Source organism: Antedon mediterranea, chromosome 11, assembly GCF_964355755.1.
Source record: "Antedon mediterranea chromosome 11, ecAntMedi1.1, whole genome shotgun sequence".
Classification (NCBI taxonomy): domain Eukaryota; kingdom Metazoa; phylum Echinodermata; class Crinoidea; order Comatulida; family Antedonidae; genus Antedon; species Antedon mediterranea.
In genome coordinates, this window is record NC_092680.1 from 2,298,147 (window position 1) to 2,323,084 (window position 24,938).

At 31.5% G+C, this 24,938-nt stretch overlaps 2 protein-coding genes across 3 annotated transcripts in view; both read right to left on the reverse strand.

Moving 5' to 3' along the window:
• The window catches only part of LOC140063259 (nuclear receptor subfamily 2 group F member 1-B-like), a 40,699-nt gene extending 35,072 nt beyond the window's left edge, over positions 1-5,627 (reverse strand). Inside the window, exon 1 of one of the 2 annotated variants that reach the window (XM_072109793.1) lies at positions 5,599-5,627. The gene's annotated coding sequence lies outside the window, so the exon portion shown is untranslated. Of the gene's footprint in view, positions 1-3,360; positions 3,632-5,598 lie in introns of those variants that run through there. The other variant, XM_072109791.1, reaches the window with a different exon arrangement.
• A 15,150-nt stretch (positions 5,628-20,777) lies between these two features.
• The window catches only part of LOC140062167 (uncharacterized), a 190,223-nt gene continuing 186,062 nt past the window's right edge, over positions 20,778-24,938 (reverse strand). The window contains exons 13-14 of the mRNA XM_072108248.1: positions 22,709-22,815; positions 20,778-22,394 (exon numbers count right to left, since the gene is read on the reverse strand). Coding sequence (XP_071964349.1) covers positions 21,309-22,394; positions 22,709-22,815 — 1,193 coding nt within the window. The 3' untranslated portion in view covers positions 20,778-21,308. The remainder of the gene's footprint in view (positions 22,395-22,708; positions 22,816-24,938) is intronic.

The following is a 24,938-nucleotide window of genomic DNA, read 5'->3' on the forward strand; positions in this document are numbered from 1 at the left end:
TTTAATTACATATTTATATTGGCATTATATCGACGTCTAGACTAAACAAATAAATACATTTAGATGTCTACCGATTCCAGTCTACAATAACATCTGCATTTTATCTTATGTGTACTGGAATCATAATTTACGTATTTTCTATTCGTTATCATTTACCTGTACAAGTCATTTCTGGGTTAAATGTATAAAATAAAAACATTTTTTAATAAATTTACGATTAAGAGCATTGATTTTGGTATTTTTGATTATTATTATTTGAACCAAATCTCCATGACAATAACGGTGAATGTATTTGCATAATTATGATTAAACATTAGAAGAATGGGATTCGCTCATTAACCTATATAAATATTTTAATAGCCAATGGCAAAGTATAATATGTTTTGATAAGTATTCTGTCTACAAAGTGAACATTATGTTTAAAAATCAATGTTTTGATAAAGAATAATTAATATTAAACCAAAAATAACATTGTTCTTCGGATTTTATTTGGAAATACGATTAAAAAGGTGGACATTTTAAACACACCTTAGTAGGCCTAGACGTAGGCCTACATAGAAAATATGTTTTGGGACTGAGGTCGCATCGTTGAGGTAAGACAAGTGGACGGTGTATTTTGTTAGTAAAGACCAAAGTGGACAGTGTATTTTAGTGAAGGCTGGAGTGGAAGGTGCATGAGGCAAAAGTGGACGGTGTATGAGGCGAGAGTAGAAGGTGCATGAGGCTAGAGTGGACGACGGTTTACGAGGCGAGAGTGGACGATGCATGAGGCTAGAATAGAAGGTACATGAGGCAGAAGTGGACGGTGTATGAGGCGAGAGTGGACGGTGTATAAGGCGAGAGTGGACGGTGCATGAGGCGAGAGTAGAAGGTGTATGAGGCAAGAGTGGACGGTTTACGAGGCGAGAGTGGACGATGCATGAGGCGAGAGTGGACGGTTTACGAGGCGAGAGTGGACGATGCATAAGGAATTCCACACGCCTACAAACGGATCATCCAGGGTCGGCCTATGCAATCAACTAAAATCCCCATCATTGCTCTCTGAAAGTGTGTTACATATTATTATTTACACTCTTTCTTAAAGATAGGACCTTATTATCTCTACAATTTCCTTACAGAAAACGTCATAAACAGTGTTTTATTTACGTGTGTTTTATATGTACCAATTGTATCCCAAAACTGTGTATTTTTTCTTTGAAGAATCGAGTCGGTAGTGAAACTTTTTATTTATGCACATGTTGTTACATTGGAAATCGAAAAGGCGAAACTTTGCTTTCATATATAGAATTCAGTTCTTTCACACATATGCCTTACATTTTTTATATACATATTTGCTAGGCTGCCTAACTTAATCTAGATTGCATTTCCGACCCATCCTTCCAAATTCCGGGCAACAACCTAAGAGGCTACATATTATTCATTTTAACTTATATGTGCTTTATATGTAATATAATATTAAAACAGAACACACGTGTGTCTTAGTGTAACCTATCTAATCCAGCACTACGGTATCCAATAATATTGGACATGTCAAAATATGTTACATTTGTGGTAATATTCATACTATTTATTTTCTAAACCAACATGGTAGAATGTTTACAAATATTGCGCACACACGTATATTATCTGTGTTGCAGCATACACGAAGACACACACGTGATTTTCCATGTGTCTTCATGTATCATACTTTTGTTAGTGTTTCTTTTAATCCTATATTATCTTACATACTGAACATTTCAATTTCGAGTTGATATCATGCCCTATGGCATTTTGCAGAAGCATTTGTCTTGATATTGCAAATGTAATTCTCAAAATGATGCTACGATATAACATTAAAACATCATCTTAATAACAAAATTAATACTATATTGCAAATGAATGGAAGGCACCACCGAAGCACTGTTTTGATATCAAAATCTGATGGTGGTAAGAAATGCAGGTGTAGAATTATAGACCATGTTTAAAACAACATGTTTACAGCTGACATTGCCATCTGTTAATTAATGGCTAAAATACTAGTACTAATTTAAAGATTTATGTTCTTTAACTAACGAAAAATAAGACTATTATTCTACTCCGATTTGATTAAACTTGTAACAACGATAGAATAAATAGTAAATAAACCTTTGTAAACAAACTACTTTATTGTACTAATATCCAAAGGTGTCTATATATAATCACCAAAAATATCGTATTTATGATTGGATCGCCTAACTAACGAAAAGTAAGACTACTGTGGTACTACTGTAAACTTGTAACAACGATAGAATAAATAGTAAACAAACATTTGTAAACAAACTACTGTATGTACGTGTCTACTATTTACTACATATAATCACCAAAAATATCTTATTTATGGTTTTGGACCTAATAAATTAACCTTAATAAACAAGAAGTTTATAATACCAATTTTATTTTAGGCATATGCATTTCTATTGTCTGCATAAATACCTACATGGTTTTAGTAAGTAGACCAGGCTGACAACTGTATGGTCAAATTTGAAACAGCTAGTTTCCACACACAAAATAATAGCATTTGAGCCTGCAGGTTGTATAAACGTAACATTATCAGTACTGTATCAATGTAAATTCTAACAAAATATTTTATGTAAGCCGATTGTTTTCTCATTTTTCTTATCGAATTATTAAAAAATAGTGAACAAAAAAGTATTATTTGCAGCAAAATATCGAAAAAGAATAAAAACTCACAAAGATTTTGTAGTAATGTTTAAGCCAACATTTTTAGGCCTACAGTATTTCTCCATTGTACAGTCAAGTTAAGCCTAATGGCTGACCAGTAAGAATGTCATTCGAGAGAATTGTGAATCAAATTGTAGGCCTACAGCACAGCATCAAGAACATTTTAAAACACGTATTCCACAGGAAAGAAGAATTTTCTCCACTAAAATAGTGAACCCTCTGAACTTAACATTATAGAACTACTTTTAAATTTGGCACCAATTAAAATGACATACATATGGAACTACATTTTGTAACTTCAAATAAAATTCAAATTTTAGAACAATTATCTAGATTGTTATTCTAAATATATTTTGCTTAAATTTAAAACATTTTAAGATGAAAATATCTTAATGTTCCGGTACAAAACGCATTAGGCCTAAACATAATATCTTTATGTCGTAATAAACCTGCGAAATGAATACGTATCATTTCCAGCCATTTTGACAAAACAAGTGGTGTAAACAAATAACCTAACTGAAATTATAGAAACGTAAATAATAAAAATGTATGATCAAATAATCTTTAGAAGTACATGCGTAACTTACTACGTCTACGTGAGTATTTAAACTTTGTGCGCAAAATACACGTTGCTGAGTACGCACTAAAATGAAGTCTTACCTTTTAATCTCAAAACTCTTTGATGAAAAAAAAAGCACAAATTGGAGATAAGTTTGATCGCCAAGTGTATAGAAGTACCGGTAAGATCAAGGTCGGATAGTACTTGTTCGTATCCTTCGAAGTGGTCTACGCCAATGCTAAGATTCGTAATAACTGAAGGTTTTGAAAGCGTTCTTCAGCCTAGCAAATGGGCTCCCGCTGTGTGTAGCGACAGCTAGTTGTTCCACGCCTCCTTTCGGGGTGTAGGCTGTTCGTGGCCCAACACTCAACGATGACTTAAAGCTCTTCAGTCAAACGGTCGCATTCGTTGGTTGGAATGACTTTTGACCCGTACTTCCATGATATGTGACGAGATGTTTGGGTCGAACTATATCGTCGTCGCACAGATTTCAGTTAAAAAAATACACTGATCAACAAACTTATAAGCTACTATATTAATACCATAGTTGTATTGATATCTATATATTCAGAATAATACTTTTCTATATTCTGCCAACCTACGTTCAATGTTTTGGACATTTTCGGCCGCGCAGTCCACAAAGCACAGGTCAGTTCTATTCCCATCTGAAATGGCTATTGAATAGGTCATTGTAGTTAACCTTGCCTTTTAAATTACCCTAATATTATTCGGTTGGGTAAACCACGAAACCATATTGAAATGCAGTACAGTATGTAAATTTACACCTGACAAGTTTGTGGAATGCACAATGAATTTACCGGTACCGTTTTCTTCCACGTTCCCCTTCCCATACAAATTGTCACTAGAAATATTAATAACATTTACCCGTCAGTTCCCTCAGTTTATTTTATACTAAAACACTACTAAAAATCGGTACTGAACGAAATGTGGTGTGCATAATTTCTTTTAAAAAGTCCTCAAAGTAAATTTAATATATTAAATGTTTGTTTACTTAACACTATTCAAATGATATTCCTAATTCCTATCCTGTTTTAAACATTAGAACATCTGCACTTGTTCTCATCCTATTATAACGAATACAAGATAGCCTATTCTTCTTTTAGGCTACATACTGGTTAAATAAAAACAGAGTAATGACAGTAGGAGTAATTTTACTCTTTCTTGGTAAAATTTACTCCTTTCTGGAGTTTTTCTGGAGTTACAAACAGACCTAAAATGTTGATTAAGTGAATTAAATTGACGTCTAATTGGATTTGAACCTATACCATGAACTAATGGTCTAATGGGTGTTTGCATGTCAATTGCAAAAAGAGTCTGGATTCCAGTTTCTGTTTTGGAGGTTTTTTTTGTACTATTGAGGATGAATGATTTTAAAGATGACTTCCTTTAAATCAAATCTTCATTATTTCAAATCATACCAACTTTAGAAATTATTTATTTTATTTATTATTATAAGTCCTCATTCATTCACATTTATTCAGAAACACATATTTACATTCCAATAAGGAAGATATAAATTAAGTCAAAGTTCAAACATTCATCAAATGCAAATTTACTTAAAACACAATAGGTATTTCACATGTTTAGGCCTATTTATTTTTTATTCGTTTATTCATTTAACTCAAGAAACATAAATCAGAAGATCATATAAAAATGAGTAAGTTCATGTTTGGTCTTTCTTTTCATTGTGAATATTACTCTGATGATTTCTAAGGCCAAGTTCTAGAGCACTCGGCGAGAGGAACGCGAGAACAATCTGTAGGCCGACACTAATCCATTCGTATGTGTATCAATAACAAAAACTTGGGAATTCATTCCAATTTCGATTGATTAAAGAGCTTTTCGTGATATGTTTCTAATTTAAAGTCAATATACGTGATATGAGCCCTAACGGTTTATTAATGGTTAAAGTAATTTTACGATTAATCTGTTTTATTATATATAAAACAAATTTTACACAAAAAAATATATATCATGTTTTACGTTCCTTTCATTATAAAATCCCGTAGATTCAATGGGTATTATCATGTCTGTACGTGACTTATACGATTTGAGAATATTTCATTTTACAAATACAGTAATCGGATAACACTTACCTATCATTAACACATTGTACGTAATTATTAAATTGTTTTGCGATATAAAATTATTTAAAACAACAACATTCTGTAGTTGAATGCAACGCTAAGGTAACGATAGTTAAGGCTACGCGGCCTACATTCCCAAACCATGCGTCCTTACAAGAACGGTTAAAAAATGTGTCTAAAAGAAAAGTACAACTTTATAATAAACATTTAAAATAAATAAATGTTACTTACATTCTAGAAAACTTAGTTTAGAGATCTCGTTAGATAAAGTCTGATTCGGATTAAATATCTCGTGTTGTGATGAGTGTAGACGATGTTGAAGTCACTGTAACGAAACTAGCATTGAGTACACCGTGCACATACACTCACGAATTATACTCTGTCCCATCATAGCAATTATCACGTTTTCTTCAAAAGAAATGGAAACGATACAATAGAGTCAAAAATAGTAAGTAAGCACACCTTTCTCACACGTCACAACATTATGGATTAAACACTGAATTATTTTATAATCATATTCTTTGTTTATGATACAAATATAATTAAATTAATAATTTTAACAACTAAAAAAAAAACAAGTAAGAAAAATATATTTATTTAACTATTCTTTATTTTAAAAAAAATCATCAACCCGTGTTATTACTCAATAAGTCAAATAAACAAATATATATACATATATCATTTGAATAATATAAACAATACTATAATTAAGATGATTAATTAATACTTACAATATTAATTAATTAAATTAAAATAAATATTTGTTTTCATTTTTGTTGTTTATTCAGAAATCTATTTTTTAAAATTTGGTTAATGACATCAAAATATTACCTTTTATTTCGTTAATGGTTTGCTTATTATATTGAGGTCTACTTCGTTAAAAACTTTTACACCGATTATAAACTATCGTTTGTCGACAAGGAAACCAAAGGTGGAAAGAACACATAGAGGTGCATTTATTAGGGTCAGGCTACACCCTCTATAACAGGCAGGTTGTCACCTTTGATAAAAGGTGATATCTAAAAAAATGGTATAGATTATAATGGTGCTGCATGTAAAGTACTTATAATTATGAATGATTTCTCTAGAGTGGTGGGGAAAAGTCAGTTTATTATGTGAAACTTATGATGTACCGTTATACAAGTATAAATATATGTATTGTATATAGGAGTATTTAACCTGTGTGTATAAAATCAGTATAATAGTATATAATATTATAGTACAGTAGGTTTCATATTTTTTAATATAATTTTCAAACACTGATACATAGGCGTAAAGCCATAGATTTGATTATATTTTTAAATAACGTTTATGCTGTACGGTTTTACCGAATTTCCTGTAAACATGCGAGCGTAGAGTTGGTATAAAAAGGTTAATGTACGACTTTTGATTAACCAGGATATGTATTTCATCAACTTAGAAAGTTATTTTGTAAAAATTTTACTTTTCTCTGATACCGGATGTGCATGTAACTTTATTTATGCATTCTGGTGTAAAACTGTGAACACTCTGATCTAAAATGTACAGATATTGTCTCGCGTACCACTCGCGTTTAAAATTCGTGCACCACGCGATATGAACATCTTCCAAATTGCACAAAATATGTAAGTTTTGCTAACTAAACAGTACAATCTCAGTCTTTATTGGCATTTTCCTTTCTATAAAAAAAAACTTCCCTATAAATAAATATATATGCAAAATTTTGACGTAGATCATAATGATGAAGTGCTATTGATATTGTAATGTTCTTTAATTGATGACTAGTAGGCCTCATAAGATGTTTTTTATTTGTTTGGGAGTGGGGAGGGTGAGGGTGGAGGGTGATATTTTTGGATACATATGGTAATACAGGCCAGTAATATATTTATTTAAATAAACAAAGTTATTATTTTCGATTTATTCTTAATTGTTCATTTTATTTAATTTTAATTCATTTTATTTCATTTTATTTCACTTTACTAATAACTTAAATAAAGTGGAGGAGCTTAAATGAAAGCAGAGCTTTAAGTTCTTACTCCAATGGACCCTTTGTGTTACAAATGTAACATCCTTGTTGCTTGTGTTTGCAAACATATGTTCTATAACTCCAAAATGTATTGCAGATGGAGAAGCATTCTATATACTTCAGTTTAGAGTTTAAGATTTTTCTTTTTCTGTTTATAAGTTTATTAATATGGATGATATTTGCGAAAGAAATCGAAATTGAATTGAATTGAACTGTGTCTTTAATAAACACGCGCTAAGACGTGATTAAAGTTTTTCAAATTCCAATTTACTTCTTTTTTTTTAGAGATTATAGTTTTGTTGGCTTTTGATATTGAACGTAATACACAATGAACTGACAGGTAGACGAGGTGATGGACAGATGTAAGCCTGTGACCAAGATGGACAAACATTCAATTCTATTGATTCCATAACACGTATATTAGGCATTATCTTGACGATTTAATGAAGAAAAGTGTCAAATACACACCTGGAACATTCACGAGAAAATAGCAATAAAAAATAATGCAAACGATATGTGTGTTTATAAACAATTATCCATATTAAAGCTACCAAAGTTTCTTAATAAATCTCTTGATCTTGATTAGAGACCACTTCTCGGATGTGAACACATTTAACGTCATCAATAAACACATTAACCAATCAATCAATTTCTTTTATTTCGGAAAAATGTCATCCATATCAACAAAAAAAGAAAAAAGAAAATTCGCAAACTCTAAGCTTAAATATATAGGATACTTCTCTCCATCTACAATACATTTTTGAGTTATAGAGCATATGTTTGCAAACACAAGCAACAAGAATATTACAACTATTCAATATGTGACAACATTTAAGACCACTTCTCGGATGTGAACCAGTTTGACGTCATCAATGAACACATTAACACATGACGACATTCAAAGACCACTTCTCGGATGTGAACCCTCTCGAACATCAATAAATACAACGACAGAAAATGTATAACATTAAAGACCATTTCTCGATTTAGCCTAATCTTGACGTCATTAATCAAATTCTAAAGACAAAATCATTACCACACTGTCGTAAATAAACCGATATTATGCCCTTTAATTGTTTGTAAAAAAAAACCTTTTGAGGCAAATAAATGATTGGTGGATACAACAGTATGAGTATAATGTTATTCTACAATATAATCAATTACGACACTGTAATTAAGTAGATCTATATTGAGTTTTTTTTTTCAAAAACACTCGGAAAACCGTGAGGTGAGAAATTGAGGTTCAGATCAGCCAAGTATTTAAAAACCTATACTTAACTCAAGAAGGGATTTAGTTGTTGTAAGCGGGATCAAGAGATATAAGGTAAATACACCGCGACATCAAGTCGCGTGTATACAGCACGTCGTCTTTCAACATCGGTACGTGTCCAAGAATTATATCTAATGTAAATAATGTATACAAATATATTGATCAATTTATTATTTCTATTTTATCTGTATTCAGTCTTTAATTTTAGTTAATATTTTATTGGTGTTACTAATAATTTCTAAAGAGTCCTTTATATCTTACCAATATTATTACTATCAGACCAGATCACTTGAAATCTACAGGTATATACATAATGATAACATAATAATTAATATTAAACTATTCAAAAGGTATTTTAAAATGTATTAGAGTGTACCAGTATTTATATTATGCAATAATAAAGTATTTAATTCTGATACTTTTGAAAAATTGCCTAATAAAACGACAAAGTTGAAAGTATAATAATAACTGGCTACAAAAAGAAGTACGATGAAGTATAAACAATAATTTGGTTTTAAACTGTAAAGATACTTTACCAAAATAAAATTATCTTATAATGCAACCTTTTGATGTTAAACTTATTTTAAGCTATATCTACACGCTCTTTTTTCTATTAGAGTTACATACACCCAAACTTGTTCTAAGTTTAAATGTTGGCCTACCCCTAATAGCCTACACCAGAGTTATATCGGAGTTAACGAGACATGGAGGTAGGCCTTTAGGAAAATTAACCGATCTCACAAGCACTTTACGTCGGATGTAACTCTGATATGATTGCGATCAGCTTAAATCCGTTTTAACTGGAGTGCGTGTGAACACCGTGTTTGCATTATGTTATCACACCATGTAACAAAGTTAACGCATGCATAACAATAAACTTTATATACGCGAACGTAAACTTTACGCTTGGCTACTACTCAGTGTATAACTATAATCTTAATGTTGAAGTGGCTTGTTGAGGATGTTAACGCACTTCGGTTGAAGAAAACATTTTGAAACGTGTTTTTCTGTCTGTTCGATATTGTGTAGGCATTAACTTTTAAATATTTTTTTTTAGTTAAAAGTACTTTGTAATTAACGAGATTGTACTATATACCAATTCAATACATTTTATCGTCAGTAGAGTTTCAACAAAAGTGTGTACATTAAAAGTTCTTAATTTGATTTTTTCATAAACGTTTTACACAAAAATGATTCCTTATTGATGGTGCGCTGCGCTAAATTCAAGTTCGTGTGTGTATGTATATAATTATGATAGGCGCTCTCTTTGTATCTAGTCGTTTATAAACGGAATGTGCGAAATTTTAATAAAAAAAGTACAGTTTTATTTCTACATAGATTATCTTGTGTCCTAAATACGGGTTAATGACATAAATGTTGCGGAAAATCTAAAACTTAAATGAGTAGGTAAAACGGTAATATCGACATTTTGCATTACAGCGATCGATCATTTGCATTAAATGGGGTAGGGATCAATCAATAACCCGACTAGGTAGCCTAACTTCACTAAATCTATAACACATAAAAATTAATAAAAAGGTGTTTTTAATCCTTAATCATGTGACGATGGTTGTCACAACCGTATACCCCTTATCACCGTCATCCTCTACTTCGCGTAACTTCACATCTTTAGGTCATCATTAACATCAATACCATATTTCATATCACCATCATCAACTATTATCAACTATCAACATTAATATCTGCATCATTTTATTTAATATCATCCTTATCAATTATCATCTTAAGCTCTGTCTAAACTATCAAACGTTATGTGACAAAAAATGTGATTTGCCCATATATAGACATGATGATGTCATATCACTACCATATTTGGATATATCACTAGCATTTTGAACACATCACACGTTTGTTTGTCAAACTAGTTTGATAGTGTAGACAGAGCTTTAGAAATGACCACTATCAAACATTAATAAATTCATCCATTTTTCTGATTAGTTTGATAGTGTAAACAGAGCTTTAGAAATTACCACTATCAAACATTAATAAATTCATCCATTTTTCTGATTAGTTTGATAGTGTAAACAGAGCTTTAGAAATTACCACTATCAAACATTAATAAATTCATCCATTTTTCTGATTAGTTTGATAGTGTGGACAGAGCTTTAGAAATTACCACTATCAAACATTAATAAATACATCACACGTTTATTTGTCAAACTAGTTTGATAGTGTAAACAGAGCTTTAGAAATGACCACTATCAAACATTAATAAATTCATCCATTTTTCTTTAATCATTATTAACTTCATCATCTTCAATAGCCTACTTCATCACTACTTTATCACTATCATCACAATCCCTCACATCACAGGCATGAATAATTGTATCACCCCACTCAACATCATCGAAAATGCTATCACTATATTTATTATTTAATGGTTAATGGTTTATATATATAGCGCAAAAATACAAATAGTCTCTAATGCGCTGTTTACACCAAGTGTGAAAATGAAAATCTTGATGTAAAATAAATCACGAAATAACCTAAGAAAACCGAATAAATTGACCAAGACAACAGAAAAAAAAGTCCGAAAACGGAATCTCACATCACCACACTGTTTCACTAACTTGTCAAGACAAGCTAGCTATTTATTCACAAGAGTGTCATAGTGATGTGAGCATCCGACATTGGAAACTTCATCCCACATCTTAATTATCATATTTATATATCATTGCTCATCATCTACTTCTTATTCACCACAACCAAACATCATCTTATCACTTGTTAATCAATCTACTGAAGGTAAAAGAAGTCATAAAATAATCACATTTATCTATCAATGAGAAAACATTACATTAATTAATTTTTTAAATAAATTTCTCTTACCTTATAGTCACACAGTGGAGGCCAGGTGAAATCTGTTTATCTTGATGGAGGTGATTTTCATATTATGTTATTTTATGTGTATTATTCATATATCATATTGGCTATGTCCAAGAACGAGTGCCAAAACGCTCTGTAAAATTACAATACGGGATCGTCAATTTTATATTTATTTAATAGAGATATACATTTTAAATATATGGCTTTTATTCTTTGATTTCACCGGTTATCTTTTGGAATTTTGAAAGGGGCAAAGCAACAGAGAATAAAACAATGCATCAACTTGTTATGAATATAAATTCCAATACCTTAAAACGTCTTTTAATGTAGAAAATTATACTCCAAAGAGAAGACGTAATTTATTTATAGAACTGCTTATTGAATGTAAAGTTTAAATAGAAAAAGCAATCATTTTTCTATCGTAATAAAGACCATTGGTAGGTCTACTCGTAGTAGACACGGTCAGTATACGGTTTTGACTTGTTTTTACACATTGTTAAATACTGTAAGTAAATTTGCATAAACATACAATAGAAACTGCGCATGTGCATGTTTCTAACTCCGCCACTTTCATATATTTTAAACTTTAAACTATTTAAAAATTTCCATTATTTGGTTTCTAAATTTCACTCGCCCTAAAAGACGTATAATATACGTCTTTTAGGGCGAGTGAAATTTAGATTTATTTCAATTACTCCTCATTTGACGCGTTCAAATCTAGTTTCATTTTATATTGTGGATTTATTTCTAAGATCTGTATCTGTTATGTTATAACGTAACTTTTGATGATAATAAAATATCTTAAGATAATAGGCCCTATAATTCAACCTTCCAAATCATTTTCATGGTTTCGTTAAAAAAACTAATGTTAAAGATGTACTCAATGTTGAAATCCTGGAACACTTACTGCTTGCGAGTACACATCTGTCAAAACTGCTTGACGTAAAGTGTGATCTGGACCTGGAATCCATCAAGGAGGGGTTACAAACTAGCTGTCGTTGAAATAGTGACGTCATAATAATCTTCAATATTATAGGCTATTGAAAGTTTTCATTTGGGGTTTGGTTTCACTAAGATCGTAATCAGAGATTGTACTAACATTGAAAGATCTAAGTTCTATATCTTTTATTATTTAACGTAATTTACAAATTTACACAATACTGTACTGCACACAAGTTGAGAAAAAGAATAAACACGAAATAAGAAGAATCATTCTAAGGCAAAAATCAGCAAACATAGGTGGGGGAAATAACTTACAGTTTTTTTAGAAAGTTGGGGGAAAAAGTAAAAAATCTATTTAGTTTCGATGAGAAGTTAACAAACAATATCTATGTTTTGCTGATGAACTTTGTACCAGTTTAAATAAAAGAAAATGATCAATCTATCAATCTTGAATCAATATCAAACTGTAAAAATCTACCTTTTCAACTTTTTCGCAGATGTTCAGAATTTTATAGCTGTTATAATTATACTGGTATATATTTTATATATATTTTTTTATTATATTTCAAAAAGAAATACGAATTTATTCTCTTAACGGTGGTATCAAATCCGGGTTAAGAAAAGTTACTAAGAATACTCTTAATATACATCTAAACCTTGTATAAGGTGAATTTAAGTATAGCCTGATAAGAATTGTCCTATTAAATAAGAATCAACAGAATTGGTGCAAGGATGAAATGTCTTTAAGATACAATATGTCTTATTAACAATACCTATTAAACATTTTTACAGCCATAAATGTGCATAAGTATTGCTTCAGAACGGACATTCTGCTTTGGGCGTGTCGATCAACCCATTTAAAGTCTCTTTTACTTTACAGGTATGTGCAGATTGATATTGTCCACATTATGTCACTATTAGGATGCTGTTTAATTTATTTCTTGGGTTGATTGAACGGTGAATTGTTAAAACACTGATTTAACTTTACTTAGTAAAATATAACATTATTTGTTTAGGCCTATTCGTAATAAACTAAAACAAATTCTTTAAATTAAAATAGGACTATCTACAAATAAAAAAATAAGCATTAATTTAAAATAAAGTTGTTTTGTCATTTTGTTTAACGAAAACAGAAACAACTTTGAGCAGCTCAGGGATATAATGTGTGTAACACCTTATTGCTCTACGACATTCAGACTAGCTGGTAAATAATAAAGATGTTTTCATTTTTAGTCTACTGTAAACGATCCGTACATAACATTGGGTACAAGATACAAATAAATAGTATTAGTTAAAATAATATTTGCTATATTGATTGGCCTACATGTGTATTTAAAGTAGCGAACACAAAGAGCACATGAGGACTCAACAAGTCAGAAATGTCACCCCTGTCCTAGTTTACAACGCCACACCATACTGTAATGTATAGAACAAAGTGTCAGAACAATTATATTTGTTGGTTTGCAGTTATTGCATTAATACGTACGGACTATATGAGGAATAGTGTTGTGTACAATCATTTCGGGATGTGGCTTGCTTCACAAAGTATGAATTACATCATTTAATTATCCATTGGTATCAAAACATGTAGCGGTGGTAACTGAACAGTTGGACCTGTGTGTGAAAAATCTTAACTCAAACACAACACTTATGTACTGTATACAAAAACAAGGACGAATTTTGAAAAGCGAACATTATTTATTTGTTCTGGTATAGTTATAAAAATCTTTACAAAAACTACATCAGTAGAGATTTAAAAGTCTACCAATCAATTGGTAACTGTTGTAAACTCTACAGAATGTGTATGGATCTTTTTTTATATTTTATTTTCCTTTGCCTTCCCATGCCCCTTACGCTTGCTATTCCTTGGAAGTGACCATTTACTCTGGACTGTTTTTTCTTATTTCATTATTATTTCATTCTTACTCTTTGCCTTTTTTATTTAAAGATATATTGTCTCAAACCAACTTCCCCGCCCCCCTCAATTTTTTTTGGAAAGATTTTTTTTTAATAATGCCATTTTAATGTCACATAATAGGTATTCATTTTCATAAAAACGGGATCGACAAACAATTATTTACCTGAAAAAGTGTAATTTAAATTCTGTCAGACAATGGTTTTTGCTTAAAATTAAACGGTTCTTTTGTTTTTTTATTAGTGAAATCATTATCTTTTGTTTTTTTTAAAGAAGTGAATAATTTTATTAAAACTGTAAAAAGGTCTATTTAAAATCTAAATTTATTAATCTTAATTTGTTCATGTTTTTGGGGGACAATACATCTTTAATAAGGGTGAAAAAAGTAGGCCAACAACAACAGTTACCATATACACAAACATAGGGGATAATGAGTAATGCTGGTATAAATGAATATATATATGAAATACGTCTAGACTTCAGTAGATAATAACATTTTTCTTTCGAAAATACCATATTTAGTCCTTGATTTCATATTTCATATTTAAATTCATTCTTTCACATATACATATGTGATAAATGAATAAAATATCGCTAATCAACGTCTGATCCAAAAAAAAAAATATTTTAACTTATAGAAACAAAGACTTATTAACTAAATAACCAATCAATATTCAAGCTCATAAAGAAAAGTTACAAAAGGAAAATCAGGTGTGAGCAGTGTGAACACGGTTTAATATAATAGTTTGTAGAAGGCCTACATACACGTATTCCCAACGCATTGAGTGATGATATAGTGTGAAACCAATTTTCGGTGTAAGAAAAGTTACAAAAAGTAAATCAGATAGATCTAACTTTTGAGCAGTGTGAACACGGTTTAATATAATAGTTTTTTTGTATAGGCCTACATACAAGTATTCCCAACGCATTGAGTGATGATGTATTGTGTGAAATCAATTTTCGGTGTAATCGACAAAAGAGAGAAATAAATATATTCGTCACCTTTCGTCCAGACCTGGGCAAGTTAGACAAAGAAATGCTGACGAAAGGTAACCTTATGTTCAGCCGGCTGATAATCGCACATTGTTGTATGTGTTATATAAACATATGTGTTAAAAAATTCATTTAAACTGCATAATGATTATTAAAATACAACACCGGCGTATATTCATAGAAACACACATATCACACGAAGGTATAACACGAGCGAGAACCTGTGAACATTATAAGGAAAGTATGGTTATAATGTTTTCAATTCCATCACACTATTTCCAAACACAATTGAATGTCCGATAGAACAATTGCCATCAGAAAAAGCGGGAAACAAACAATAGACGCTTTGATGTACATTTTCTGATGGCATGTAGATTTCGTATTGATTATCGATAAGAATTGGTTTTTATTGACTGCGATAGAAGCGGTAAACATAATGGAACACGCACCACCCCGGGGCACCACCATATCACTCTGATCGGTTCTCAAGAAATAAAAGTGACGTGCAGCTATATTCCCCTAACGGACACCGAAAACATCTTTTGTATCACTTTAGTGCGATAATGACGACAACGGTTATATAAAAAGGTAAAGCGCGAAAATTAATCTGAATTGGGCCGGCCGCTTCGTGGTGTAACACGGCATTGACGGCGAGTAAAATTCGCGTAAACATGTTTCCAGAGACTATGTAGCGGGAGCTTGCGTTGTGCTCATAGAAAGTAAACTGGTAACATTTTAGATCAACACATATTAAAGGCCTACATATTTTAAAGTAGGCCTACAACGCATCACATTTTAACTTTACGAAAAGAAACTTTCTGAAAGTTTTTGTAAGATCTAATGATTCTACTTACCTTTTTTACTCTTCTTATGACGTCAGAACGAATGGCATACGGATTGATGCTTCTGCCATTTTCAGTCGTATAAAAACTAATAGATAGTCGTTATATCTCCTACAAGATGAGTCTTACTTCTAATATATATATTTCGCACAATCTCCTGACCTCATTCGGCCATTGGTTTCAGAGGGAAACATGTTGTCAACTTGGATTGAACGAATGAACTTATTGATAACATAAAATTTATGTATTTTATATACGTCCATCAATATATTGTCCATTCGTCTATTTTATCTTCTGCTAATATATCGTAAATTTAGAACACACAAATCCTTTATCTTTACAGCCATTCACCCCGATTTGATTACCACAGCCAAGAAAACATAGAAATGACATGCAATAACTGTACAGTATTATGATAGAAACAATGTCGTTTATATGTTGTGAAAGGGAGTACAGTATAAAGTTTGCATAATTATGTATTAATAATTAACTATAATATAATGTGGTTTTTTTTTCATAAAAATATTGGAACTGCGGGAAATTTATAAATTCTATTCCATTATTGTTTAAAGTTTAAAAGGAAGTAAAAAAATGTTATTTTTTAATTTGAAAAAAAAAATAGAAAAGGGTAGATAAAGAGGTAAATAAAAAGATTGAAAGAATAACAGAAAAATATGAAAAAAAAAACACATTATAGTATAGAGAAAAAGATGGTTAATATAAGGTATACTTTTTTGAAAAATCATTGGTGGAATTTTCAGTAATAAACTGATACTATTACTTGTATGCCTGCTGTAAAAAGTGAACAAAACAAATGCTATAAAATGATTATTAATGATGCGAAAAACAAGTATAATGGACAGAATAAAATAAAAGGAAATACCAGCTGACGACGATTCACTCGACCACCATGGCTCACGCACGGAAAAGTTTTTTTAGTATTTTTGTCTGCAAAAATGGAAGAAATGTTTATTGTCCAATTCTGTGTTTTACCAAAACAAAGACAGATAAGTAGATAGGAAATGGGTAATAATTAGTTAATCTGTTGCTAAAAATTAAAATGAGAATAGAACGACATAAAAACGCGCAATTTTACTTAATGAGAACGTCTGCCCCACACGCGAATTACGCGTTTTTCATTCGTTGTTGATGACTCGCCAAAAGAAATGAGAGTGCGTTTGATTTATATCATTACTTTAGGCTACCATCATGGTCATCAACAATGGACAAGTGAGAAAAATTAATGTTTGTGGCAGGTGAAGAATGATGTGGCGAGTTGTCAGGCGAGACATCATGTAGATGTTAAGCCTCAATAAACCCTTTCATAGGCTCCATAGTCATCGTGAAATGGAAATGGACAATTCGATTTACCTTCAATCATATGACAACAAATAGTCTGAACGCAATGTCCAGATGATAAAAACAGTAATTTTACATTTTATCATTCACAAATTTCCTGTATTTATTTTTTTTTACGTCAAACTCCTAAACAGCAGATATGGATCAATTAAGACCTAGCTAAATGAGTCATTCACTGAGCTATCAACATATTTATGTCGCCGTTTGCCTTCCATAATTACTTTACTTACTCTTTAAATAAAGGCGGTAATTATCACATTGGAATGAAGATTAAGATGCACATGTAGGCATAAATGATACGAATACATAATTTTACGCGCGCGTACAAAAGTTGTAACCACTATTATCAACATGTCAGCGCGTACCTGAACTTCTGTTAAATATACTGTAGGCGTAAAAGTGTTATGATAGTTAGTAGCATTGTATTTAAGAGCATCTTGTTTTTCAATAACAAGAGTACAATGCGTTTTGAAGGGCCTACATTAAATCAATTCAAATTATTTAAACTTTCATTCTTCCATCTTTTTAACCTAAATTTTACACGCATGTAGGTAGATGATTTGTTTAATACAGTAATCACTAAAGTTTTCAAATTCTATCAGCAATTTCATAATTATTTTTGCATGGCGTGCCATAATGTTTTCTATTGAGATAACGCAATCTGAGTGAAATCAGTAATATAAACGCCAGACAACACCTCGATGGACAGTTTCATCATGAAAATATATATTTTGTTCGTCGGTGATCTAAAGTATTGTCCAGTATAAGCCGTAGGCGATTCTAGCGTATCTATCGAACGATAGTAGAGAAAAGGAATCATGTCGTTATACAATCCAATATCATTTAGTTTAGTTTTCTTTTTGGTTCAACAAAGAAACTTGTGTACAAGCAGCTGACCTACTTTTAAACGCGGGATTTCATGTATAAAAAATAAAAGCATTAAATATAATACATTCAATGTATTAAATGATGGAGAATTATTACATGCAATGAAAAAGTTACGGTCGCTTGTCTTCATACCTTCAAACGTTACTGAAAAGTGTGGGAGTCATAATTACCATATTACCCATAACACCTGCTATTTAACAAACAATTCTAGTTTTGAAACTTATCTATTCAACTGTTGTCTGCTATTTAAGACAGAATTTTAAAACGTCTTTTTAATAATGTAATGACTTGTTTTCGGATATTAAATGGTATAATATTGGTATATATATATATATGGGGTGGACTGTTATATCCTAGAACAAAGCTATCAAAACTAAAGAGTATTTTCATTTAATTTATTTCGTCTTTTCATCAAATAATACTAATTCATACTTTTAGATTCAAAATGTTAGTTTATTGATATCATGATTAAATTGATAAAACCGTTGGCATGCTGGGAATAAACCCATTCGAGAATCACGGCAATTTATCGGCATTTTTAAAACGGCGTATGTTGATCACTATTTTAGTTTAAGATACAAAATGTAGGCCTAACTTTTTTGTAATATAAATAGTATTGTAGAGCTGTTTATGTACGTTAAAACACGAATAGGCGTAGTAGGCCTAGTTAAATATAGTAGAAACCCTTCTCTTTTCAGAGGACAGCCGCCCTATTGAGGGGAAACTTTCCCGTAAAACAATACATGTCCCATACCCCTACTAAAAGGATTGTTCCCAAATGTGCCACCTTAATATGGGTTCTGTATAACACATACATGTATAAAACAATTATACTATTTTTAGACAAAATCAAAAGAAGCAACAACCAATTAGGCTATATATACAATCAAACAATCATATCCAAAAACATATTAGGCCTACTATACTTCGGTATGTTAAAAGCACAACATACTATCAAATTATGATATCGAATAAGTGCCCTGTAACCGCGGCAGATATAAATATATGCCGCGGAAGATATAAATATAATGCCGCGGCAGATATAAATATATGCCGCGGCAGATATAAATATATATATATATATATATATATATTCATGAAATACGCCTCTTTAGATTCATTTTACAAATTTCAACACGCCTGAAACTTGCAACAATGTTATAAACCGCGCGGCGTTTTCCTATTGCAGTTAAGGTACTAAAACACACATACTATGAAGTATGAATTTGAAAGACAAGGTTGGAATGTAAATACACTGAGGTAAGTGAATGGCTATAGGTATAGTTATTCTGATAATAATGTCTATACATTATGCAAATTAATTATCTGTGACATCACAAAGACAAAACCCTATGCGCGCGTCCCAAGATTGGTGAAAACGATGCGCGTAAAATTTATGTTATGATAAAATCTTTCATGGTCAAAAGGGATAAAAAATGGAGTTTATTTAGAAATTAAGACATGTTTTAATTTGGAATTAAATAATATAAATAATTTTTATGATGTCATTATCAAACTACTAGTACTGGTAAAATATAAAGGTTTTAAAATAGATTGCACTTATCTGGCTATTTGTGATCAAAAATTAGTATTGGATTATAAATAATTGAATATCACAGTCAAAGCTAAAAATAACATCAATATTAAATCCTCTTATTATGTCATAAATATGCAATTCATATATCAACAACCTATTTTGCCTCTATCATTATAATCTACATAAAAATAACCAAAAATTGGCATCGTAATCTATACACAACAACTAACATCATGATAACCACCACGACGATTATGCCTGCTACAACGATTTAAAATATAGTATTTACATTTCATTGAAATGGAAAATTATTTAACAAAAATGCTGTTGCAATATAAACTAAAAAGGAAATGCTGTGGAAGTTTGTACATTTCATGAGTCAGGGGCAAGTCATAATGTCACAAACAACATATTCAATAACCAAACCAGGATTAGCTGTCAGTCACAAAGACTTTAACCCAAAGCTGTGAATGTAAGGCTCTAACAAGCAGCGGCACTCATTTTACCAAGTTTATAAAGTGTCTGTTACTGACATTCACCAACATTAAATGACATTGTCGTGATGGTTGAGGGTCGAACTCAAATGATAGGTTTGAATGTGTTAGCTACCCTCATGATAATCATTAAAATAAGCAGGATGAATGGAGATTATGCCAGTCGAACACAGCATCTCACCTAACATGCATGTCATCAAACAAGGGGACAAACCCCTCCCCCACCCCAGTTTCTTTTAGTATACAAAGCTGGCTATTATAATAATACATCAACATGCAATGGAAACAGACAGTATGGTGAAAATATGTAAAAGTGGAGTTGTGGCTTGGTGGTTATGATGCTTGGCTACCATTTCAAGGGTCCTGGGTTCAAGTCCCGTCACATGTCAGGATTTTTTCTAAGGACCAAATTACAACTCCACTCCCAAAGACTTGTAATAAGACTTTGTTTATGTAGAGCATCTTGTGTATATATTTGTCTTGTGAACCTCTGAGGGTCCCTAATGATCAGCATTAGCTGGATGGATCACCCTCATTAAATATGGTTGTTAAAAAAAAAAAAAAAAAAAACACAATTGAGAAATGCCAAAACTACTCAAGTAAAAATTCAATTAATTATTGCAATGAAGGAGGAATTAATTTAAGTATTCAATCTGCAGTAGAAGTGGAATATTGTAATATTGTAATCAAGCAGAAGATTCTGGGTTCAAATCCCAGTGTTTCTTTATTTTCCTTCATTTTCACTGATAATTTACACATTTTTTGGAAATTTCCAGTATATCACTGGGCAGTTTGGAGTTGCATTGTTAAATATATATTTATACATTTTTGTTAAAAATAGATTTATTATCAAGGTTTGTCTTCTTTTTTTCTGACTGATTCATGTAGATCCCACAGTCCTGTTTTTGTACGCGATTGCCAAGATGATGCGGAAGAGAACGCAGGTCTGCTGCCATTTAAACTGAGTGGTTTCCTCGCCATAAAATTCTTACTAGTTCTTTCAGCTTGATGTGCATGGTTCGACGATGAACTTGATTGAGAGAATTGCTGTCTTATGCTTTCATTTGGTCTTGGATAAGGATTAAACTTTTGTGGTGATTTAGGGTCAAAGGTTAGTGGATTTTTTTTAGAAGGTACACGCTGTGATAGGTTAAAACGGCCATAGAATGTATGAGCTTTTGTTAACTTGGGAGGCTGGTGCATGGCAGGATGCTTATGGGTACTTATGATGTCGCCTACTGGACTGCCTTGCAGACGGACTTTTGTAACTCCATAGCTGGTCGTCTTCTTTGCTGGTCTTTTAGGTGGTACAAAATTATCCATGTACTTAAAATCTACAATACCAGATTTGCTAACAGTGTGCTTAACATCTTTATCACTATTAGATGCTGTAAATGTTTTAGAACGTGGCATTGGAGGTGCCTTGGGTCGAACATCAGGTTTCCTTAACTGCCTTGGATGACCTTTCTCTAACTTAGAAGTTGCTTTAGCTTTAAAGTCTTCTGGCTTAGCAAGAAAGATACATTTGTTGTCTCCAGTTGACTTTGTGTCCAATCCCTCATCAATATTGACTCTTTGCCTGCTCTGGTCCTTTGCAGATAAGTTTGTGTCCAAACTTTTTGGTTCATAAAAAACTCTTTTGCCATCTCCAGTTGTGTCCAAACTGTTTGGTTCTTCAAGGAAGGAGTTTTTCACGTTCCAAAACCGTAAAGAATTATCATCATAGCAAAAGATGTTTGGCTCTTCAAAATCTTTAGACCGTTCCTCCTCCAGACTAGAACTTCTATGATGTTGGATAGTACTGTCTAATGGTGTAAAGGGTGCTGGTGTGGGTGCATAAAATTCCCCAAGGCTCAAAACAGTTTTTTGTCTGTCTATACTTAGGTTAGCTCTAAGCTTATTGTCATTTCCACATTTCTCTTCAAGCTTTAAATCCTACAATAAATAAAACAGAAGAATTAATGAATACAAATTCATTAATTTTTGTTTTTAAAATGAAAGAATTTTTAAAATGAATAAATGATAAATAAATTACAAATAAAGGTAGGCTGATTTTACAAAAAGAAACAAAGTAAAGATGGTAAATGTATTTAGGCTTCTATTTCTGAAGAAAATACTGTATTTGACTTCCATATACATTTAATCCTTTGAAAGTAAATATTGGTGGAGCAGAAGAGAAACTGTAAATATACTAATTAACCTCAAACTTATCATGCCTCCTTAATATCAGATTTCTATGCTTAGCCTACCTGCATTCTGCTTTGAGTGCTCTCAATCTCGCAAGATGATGTTGTCTCTGCATCACTGATATCCTCAACCTCTGAATCAGAAAAATCTTCCGGCCAACCTTGCCATTCTAAAAACAAAAATTATACTACAATAAAAAATAGATAATGCGTCAAGCAGTGGGCAAAACGAGCAGCAGAACCAGAAAGGCAAGGTGATTACAATAATACTTCTTTCTTGTTCTTGTGTCTTGCAATTAATAATAAAATTCTGAATATTGAATAAATGATCCATAAATGGTGCTCTATAATCACTATTCCCTATCCAAGGTTCATTTCGGTAGCTGTATTTTGGTGATTTCAACATATAGCTATGGGTAAGATAATTTAAAGTATGAATACTTTATCTTGCCTTCTATGGACATATGGTGGCATATGAGATATAGATAATGGCACTACACACAAAGAAATTCACTTAAGAAAGAGAGTAAAACTTCCCCACCAATCTTAGTGCAAGAAATAGTCTTCACATTTTCAAAGGGGTAATTATTTCCTTGCACAGTTACATTATATAGTACAATAAGGAATCTGTGCAATTTGTTTCTCTGTGTTTCTGGACCCCAATGGAAATAGGTTTTTTATTTTTTGGGATATCCTTTTAACTCGAGTCTGTTGTACTGATTTTAATTGTTTACATGTTTTTATTGTATGTATCTCTGTTGACTCAGTTAATAAAGAAATCAATCAATCAATCAATGTATACCTCTTCTCCCTGACCATGGGTCCTTATTTGGATACTTTTTTAGGCTGAATAACTGATCTAAACAGTGATACTAAACGTTCATTCATCATTATCAAACCTGAATTTTGTGTTTGTGTTGTGGAGCTTGTAATGGTATATGTAATTATTATAGTTTTTGTAGCGGGTTTGAAATATAAACATGAAAACTGGTGCGCCTGATCAGGAATAGTTGATCTTGTCACGCATTAAACCAACTAACAAGACATCACAATCTCAAGTAGCTAACATAGGATTTTTACTGCAAACTAATATATCCATTTAATCTTTATACTCAAATGTTATTCTCTGCTAATAAAATCTTATTACTAAAGTAGTCATCCTCGAAAATCACCTTACTTGCGGAAGTACAAGTATTTTTCTTGATTTACACGGTGAAGTGCATCTTAAACTGACACACTCTCGTTGAATAAACTCCTTATACATCTCACAACTCGCATTTTCATCCCGTTTAATCTTGGTATTATCACTCTGTCTATCTTTTAACCTCTTCTAATTATAAATAGTCATCTACTATAACACCTTGAATTCCATAATCTGGCTCACGTTGTAAGTGAATTGCATGTTGCGACGTGTCAACTACTTAATAGATAATCCAACTGAAGAACCCCGCTTGTCAAAGATGATCATCGGCGTATCATTTGTCCGTTTTTAAACACTGTCTGTAGCTACCTAATCTAATGGTAGTCATTCACAGCAACACATATCAATTATTGTAATCTCTTTTAATAACAGTTTTATGCTAGATAACATGGATGAAATCGGGGTGTACAAACTTGTTAGAAACTATACGATAGATTTAGATACTACACAAAAAGTTTTTATTTTAATAAATTCTATGACATAGGCCTACATTTGAAAGATAGATTGCAAAACAGTTTGTGAATACAGTAATCGCTGTGTTATAACAAAATGATACGTACAGTAGAAGCAAGAACGAGAAAGTGGAGAGGCAACAATAATATAAATATATTAAAAATTGACTCTTTTGTCATTGATTAAATATTGTAGATACAAAGCAATATAATCCAGTTTGTCCAATTAATGAATTGAATTATTCTAATATTTAAACAAAGCAAAGATGAGTTGATAGTATATTTTATGTTTCAAAATGATTTAATTGATTTATCTTCAATTTTCTAATCTGAGTATGTTGTCCAATACAGTATTATTTTATAACCTTTACATAAAGTTTAGGTCATGTTTTATGATACATCCATATTGCAGACTTGATTTCAATAACTTTTTTAGGTCAAAGTTTATAATAACGGCAATACACTTTAACTACTAAACTTGTAGAGATAATTTAAACATCAATTTATAAAAGAAGTCAAAGACATGACTTGAACCCAGACTACCAGCATGTCACCATTATGTAGCTGTGCTGGTAGTATGAGCCACTTACTATGAGTAACTTTCAGATTACTAATCTAATCTTTTTTTTTGTCTTTTATG